Below are 6,000 nucleotides of genomic sequence, written 5' to 3'. Positions count from 1 at the left end.
TGGAGGCTGTGGCGTGTTCTTCCACAGCTTTATTTTAGAACCCAAACCAAAGTCTCCCCAGAACAGAGATCAGGTGGCAGACGGGCGGGGGTTCTGTTTGGGGTCTGTCCTGACGAGAGATGGCTTTCTGAGATTTAAGTGTGTCACCCTTCCCTTGGTTCGGAGCTCTCCATGGTCCTGACCCCTGGAATCCAGGCCGTCCTCCCGCAGCATGGCCCGGAATCTTCCCTGCCCTGGTACCCGCCGCTCGCCCCCCCCCCCCCCCCCAGCAGCAGAGTCCTGGCCGGGATCCTTGGGGGGACGCTGGGGGTCCTGTACCATGCTGAAGAGGTGGGAGAATGTTCTGTCCAGAGGGCAGACCTAACCGTCCTTGTTCTGCGATTTTTCCCACAGAGGAGACGTCCCTCGTATGACTGGTACACTCAGTGTCATTTTCTTTCTCTTTCAGACAGGAACAGTCTCCGCCGGTCAAGAAACCCTCACAAGTATTTTGCCATGGATGTAGAAGATGAAGAGAACATGAGTAAGACCTAGGCCTATCACGTAGTATCAAGCGGCTGATTTTCTATTAAAAGCTTAGTGTTGTAAATTTATCGAATGGGACCCGCTTGGGGAGGGAGATTCTTTTCCTTCGATACAGACTGTTAACGGTGGCATGTGTTTAATTCTCATGTAATCTCTACAGTAGGTATCGGTGTCTGCTGTGGGCGTTTGTCCGGATTTTCATTCCTTGCTGTCGTCCTGGGGTCCTGATGCACATGCCCGGAAGGGGGGGGCTTGCCTCCAGGTGCACGTGTCATAAGGCCGCATGGCTTCGTGCTCTGTCACCGCATGGTTCTCATGATCATGGTCCGACTTCCATCTGTGTACATCTGAGATAACCTTTGAGATTGGTCATTTGGGGTGACGGTGCATAAAATCTTCCCTTCAGATACGGTGGGTCGTCCGTGCGTTTTGAAGGAAGGGGACTCGCATGAGTCTGTTGATCTTGTTTCCAAAGACTTTGATGGGCCGTCGGGCCGGCGTGGCCGGAAACCCCTTTCCACACTGCCCTCTGGGATGGAGGGGACGGAGGGGCAGAGAGCCTCAGCTTTCCCTCTCTCGACACTGTTCATAGATGTTCAGAGATGAAGAGTTCAGTGAATAGACTTCTCTATTCTGTTTTGTCTTTAATCCCGGATAGCAGAGCATTTGCATAAGGTTAAATGCTCCCACAGAAGTTGGGAGCTTTCGGTAGGGAAATCACAACAGAGACATCAGTGTTCTGGTATGTGTGTAATGTGCATTGTTACTTGTCCGTGTTGAGAGGTCCCGGGAAGAACCCACAGGCGTGAGTGACGAACGGTCACCGAGGATGAGGATACGGTCCACCACTTTCCCTTGGCCTCACCCAGAAGCCACAGCTGAGGCCTCGGAGTTGGCTTGTCTGCACGCAGAAGCCAGGGGTTCTGCTCCACGAGTGTGGTGGGTGCCGTGGAGTTGCTGGGTCTTTGCTGGGTGACCCCGCAGTCGTGTGCCGTCAGGCTGGAGGCCATTCCTGGGACGCAAGTGTGAGAAGACGTGACCAGGCGTGGTTTCAGTCCATGTGGCAGCACCTCCTCCCGAGGCCTCTGGCTGCCCGTGGTGCTGCCCCCAGCACAGCTGCTCTTGGGGTCTTTGGAACCCAGCCTGTTCTCAGGGGTCAGCCCACTCCCCACTCCCGTTGTCACCCACGGCGCTGGTCATCAGGTATGGGAGGAAATGTCACAGTGTGTGTAGGGATATAACTATCCCCAGACTGATCCGGTAGTCTCTTACCGAGATAAAGAATCCTTCTGAATACATTTTCTGGAAAGATAAACTTGGTTCTAGTGCTGAAACTTTGAAATGCCAGTCCTGTATTTTCTATCATTTTGAAAGCGATGAAAAATTTTCATCATGGTTAATATTCACATTTATGAGATAAAGTAGCATGATATGGAAAGCGAAAGCATCTATTTAAGAAGAGTTATGGTAGCGGGAGGTCTTTCTCCCATTTTAGTGTTTTATTTTCCTTTACATAGTAGCATTTTTAGTAAAGTAGAACATGAACCGTATTTCCATGCTTCTGGAGCAAATAAGAACTAGAATCTATGTGAACTGTCTGATAGCAAGTGTATTTTTCTATAATCCATACGGATCATTTTTATTTTTTAAAAGAAAGCATTTCTTTGTTCCAGAGATTATAAACATTTGATTAAATGCATGTCAGGATATGTTTAGCATGATCTGACTTCCGTTCAGCGGTAGCGTCAGAACTAAGCAGTCACGGAGCGTGTGATGTTCTTGCTTTGTTAATATCAATTCTGTCCTGCCCCACCCTTTCTAACCTTTTGTTTCCCTTGAGCACCGAAAGGAGTAACCTATTGAGCTTTTGCTGGAGGATGTTATAAATGAAAATTTAGTGTCCATTCCGTCAGCTTTGTCAACTGGGAGAAGTGGTGTGTGTCAGGAGTACGTAGGAGGCATGAAGTCTGTAGGGAAAGTGTGGCCATCTCCCAACCTCTGCCACGGCGTGGTGGCAGTCTTCCCGTGGCCCGTGTTTAAACCAGGGCTGTTCTCACGTCTCAGCTGAGTGGTGACAGCCCTGGGAATCTGAGAGCTTGAACTGTGGGGACTGGCAGCCGGTGACCCAGACTTGCTGCCACGTTAAGCCCCTCCCATGGGTAGGACCGATGAGCGCTTTCACTGTTTTTCTCAGTTTCCTTAGCATAGTCAGAATCTACTTTCATCTTATGTAGTAGAAACGGGCCGAGGGCCACCGTATTGGGGTACTTGTAAACTGGCTTACAATTGTGAAAAATATTTCCGTTGCTTAAAAGACTTACGTGGATTCTCAAAAATTAGTGGTAGGTCTTCAAGTACATTCATGTCAACAGTATTGTGAAGTCCTGTGATAGTTACCCCTGAGCTTCCTGCGGCCAACAGCGTGTGCAAACTAACCAGGAAAACAAGGAGTTACTTCTTTTTCTGTTTTTAAAAAAGCTTTATCTGATAAACTTAAAGGGGAGAATGAATGCGTTTTTATTCCCCTTTTTACAATTAAAATCATATTTACTTTGCCATGAACTTTTAGAGTTCTAAAATTATCTTTATTAATTGTAAAAATAAACTACCTTTAAATGGTAGGATAGCTAAATTATTCTGTAAATCCATCAAATATTTGTTTTTCTAAAAAAGACAAAGATGCCACCTTCAGCTGGGAAGTTAAGAGAGCTGTGGCCGTCTGCAGTGTCAGTCTTCCTATCTTGCCTTGTATATTTTTTTCTATCATGGGATGTATTAAGGATTCAGAGGCAGATCAGTCCCCATACATAATGAGAAAATGTTAAATGAATACTAGAAGTGAAGCTGTATCCTTCAAAAGAATTTCTAAAAGGCCAGAGTACTTCACATAAGCAGTTTTCTAAGATCCATGAATCAGAACCAAATAACTGCAAATATTAATTGCCTATTTTAAACCAGAAGAACTAAGTAACTTGTGAATACGTGTTTTAAATGATGTCTTCTTTTCTGGGAAAGGCTGCAATTGAAAGCCCAACATGAGTCTACTATGAGACTCATGAGTCTCATATGACCAACATGAGTCTAGTATGAGAGTAGATGGCATTGAAAAGGAAGAAAATGCCAAAATAAAGTGTACATTGGTCGATACTGATACTAGATTTATTAATGTAAGGCCTTTCTGGGTTAGTTTATCATCCCACATTTTGATAAACTTGAATAAAATTCCTCTAGATGCTTCGGAATATTCTCGTAGAAAAAGATGATTTAAAAATTCACCTTTTAAGGCAAAAGCAGTCCGTGATACTAAATAGAAACAGGATTAGTTATTATTTCTGAGAACGGCAAATTACTCCAATTATTCCAGTTTAGGTGCATAGCTCTGTGGCTAAACGCACAGCTCCACACGTATGCAGCCAGGAACAGAATGTATAAGCACACATCACTTAACCAGTTACAAAGGGCGATAAAGGAATCTATAAATTTTGCATTTACAAGATCCTGCAACGAAGGCGTTGTAAGTTACTCTTTCTGGGCACCGCAGGTTCGAGCAGCACAGATGTTAAGGAAAACTGCAGTCTGGACGGCGCGCCCCCCAAGGACGGCAGCGCCCCGGGGCCTGGCGAGGGCGCCCCGCTCTCCAACGGGGGTGGCGGGGGCGCCGGCAGGAAGCGGGCCCTGGACGAGAGCAGCAATGGCCACTCCAAGTTCCGCCTGAAGAAGCGGAGGAGGGCGCCGGGGCCCGCGCTGCCCAAGAACGCGCTGATGCAGCTCAACGAGATCAAGCCTGGCCTGCAGTACACGCTGCTGTCGCAGACGGGACCCGTGCACGCCCCCCTCTTCGTCATGTCTGTCGAGGTCAACGGGCAGGTCTTCGAGGGCTCCGGCCCCACGAAGAAGAAGGCCAAGCTGCACGCGGCCGAGAAGGCCTTGCGCTCCTTCGTCCAGTTTCCCAACGCCTCTGAGGCCCACCTGGCCATGGGCCGGAGCCTGTCCGCCAATGCAGACTTCACGTCCGACCAGGCCGACTTCCCCGACGCGCTCTTCAACGGCTTCGAGACCCCGGGCAGGCCGGACGTGCCCTTCTACCTGGGCGCCAATGGCGACGACTCCTTCAGCTCGAGTGGGGACCTCAGCCTGGCTGCGTCTCCCGTGCCTGCCGGCCTGGCCCAGCCAGCCCTCCCCGTGCCCCCGCCGTTCCCACCCCCGAGCGGGAAGAACCCCGTGATGATCTTGAACGAGCTGCGCCCGGGACTGAAGTACGACTTCCTCTCGGAGAGCGGGGAGAGCCACGCCAAAAGCTTCGTCCTGTCTGTGGTCGTGGACGGGCAGTTCTTCGAGGGCTCGGGGAGGAGCAAAAAGCTCGCCAAGGCCCGGGCCGCGCAGTCCGCCCTGGCTGCTGTCTTTAACCTGCGCCTGGACCAGACCCCGTCTCGCCGGCCCGTCCCCAGCGAGGGCCTCCAGCTGCACTCGCCACAGGTGAGGAAGGCCGCCCGAGCGCGGCTGCGTGTTGCTCACGCTTTTAGACGGGGCGCGGTTGCCGTGGTCACTGGTGTCTTCTCGTCGCTCTGTCCTCGGCACGGGGAGGTCCTGGTGAGTCCGGCTGCCGGGCGGCCTTCCCGTGCCTGTGCCGGCTGTGTGGCCGCTGTGAAGCCCAGACAGGGCCGTCAGGTGCCGTGTGGTCAGTGCCGCCCACGCGGGGGGGCCGAGGCGCCCTCCCTTGCCGCCTGCCCCTGTGGCGACCACAGCCCACGGCGGCCTGTCGCGGAGGAGGCGGGAGGGGAGGGGAGGGCCGGAGCCCTGGCATGTTGCCCCAGCTCAGTGGGGTCCCCCCCCCGCGTCTCACCTGGGACCCAGGTACAGGACAGGTGAGGCTGGCGGGTCAGCAGCTGAAACCCAAGTCTGGGCCAAGTACCAGCGCCTCGCGGATCCTGTCCAGGCAGAGGCCGAGCTGCAGCGGCGGCGAGCACACGTCAGAAGGGCCGGGGCGTCGGGGCCTCTGCAAGCGCTCCAGAGTCCGCCGGGTGCCTGGGGGCTCGGCACCTGGAGTTCCCCAAGGGGTCCCCGTGGCTCCCCTGCTCAGCCGGAGGTGGGCACCCCTCCTAGTCTGGTCTTGGACAGGGCGAGAAGGGGGAATATCAGGGTGAAATTTCAGGGTGAAGAGAGGGGACATTTCAGGGTGGGCTCTGAGGAGAAGGAAGGAGGAAATGATGTTTAGCTGTCATCTCAACGCCCTAGAACTCTTCGGTTATTTATTGCTTCTTTTCCTGGAAATCCAAAATTATTCCGGTCTATTGTAAAAATGTTTCTTTCAGGGAGAAAGTCTGACCCTCTTCTCTATTTCTTTCTGTCAAAATATTATTCACTTTGAAGATAAAATAAACACTGATCTGAGGAGAAAAAATGAAGGACTCCGAATTGACAGGACAGCCCACATTCCCTCAGGAAGCTCGGCTTCCGTCTTGCCTTTCTGTGACC

At 51.8% G+C, this 6,000-nt stretch overlaps 1 protein-coding gene across 1 annotated transcript in view; it reads left to right on the top strand.

Annotated features, from left to right (window-relative positions):
* Nucleotides 1-451: 451 nt before the first annotated feature.
* ADARB1 (adenosine deaminase RNA specific B1) overlaps nt 452-6,000 on the top strand; it is a gene marked incomplete at its 3' end in the record, with an annotated part of 37,923 nt that continues 32,374 nt past the window's right edge. The window contains exons 1-2 of the mRNA XM_082839678.1: nt 452-523; nt 4,067-5,001. Of these exons, the coding sequence (XP_082695804.1) occupies nt 496-523; nt 4,067-5,001 (963 nt within the window). The 5' untranslated portion in view covers nt 452-495. The remainder of the gene's footprint in view (nt 524-4,066; nt 5,002-6,000) is intronic.

The sequence above is a fragment of the Leucopleurus acutus genome, assembly GCF_964270905.1.
Source record: "Leucopleurus acutus genome assembly, chromosome: 5".
NCBI classification, from domain to species: domain Eukaryota; kingdom Metazoa; phylum Chordata; class Mammalia; order Artiodactyla; family Delphinidae; genus Leucopleurus; species Leucopleurus acutus.
The sequence above is the reverse complement of the archived record's forward strand: the minus strand, read 5'-3'. Positions and strand labels throughout refer to the sequence as shown.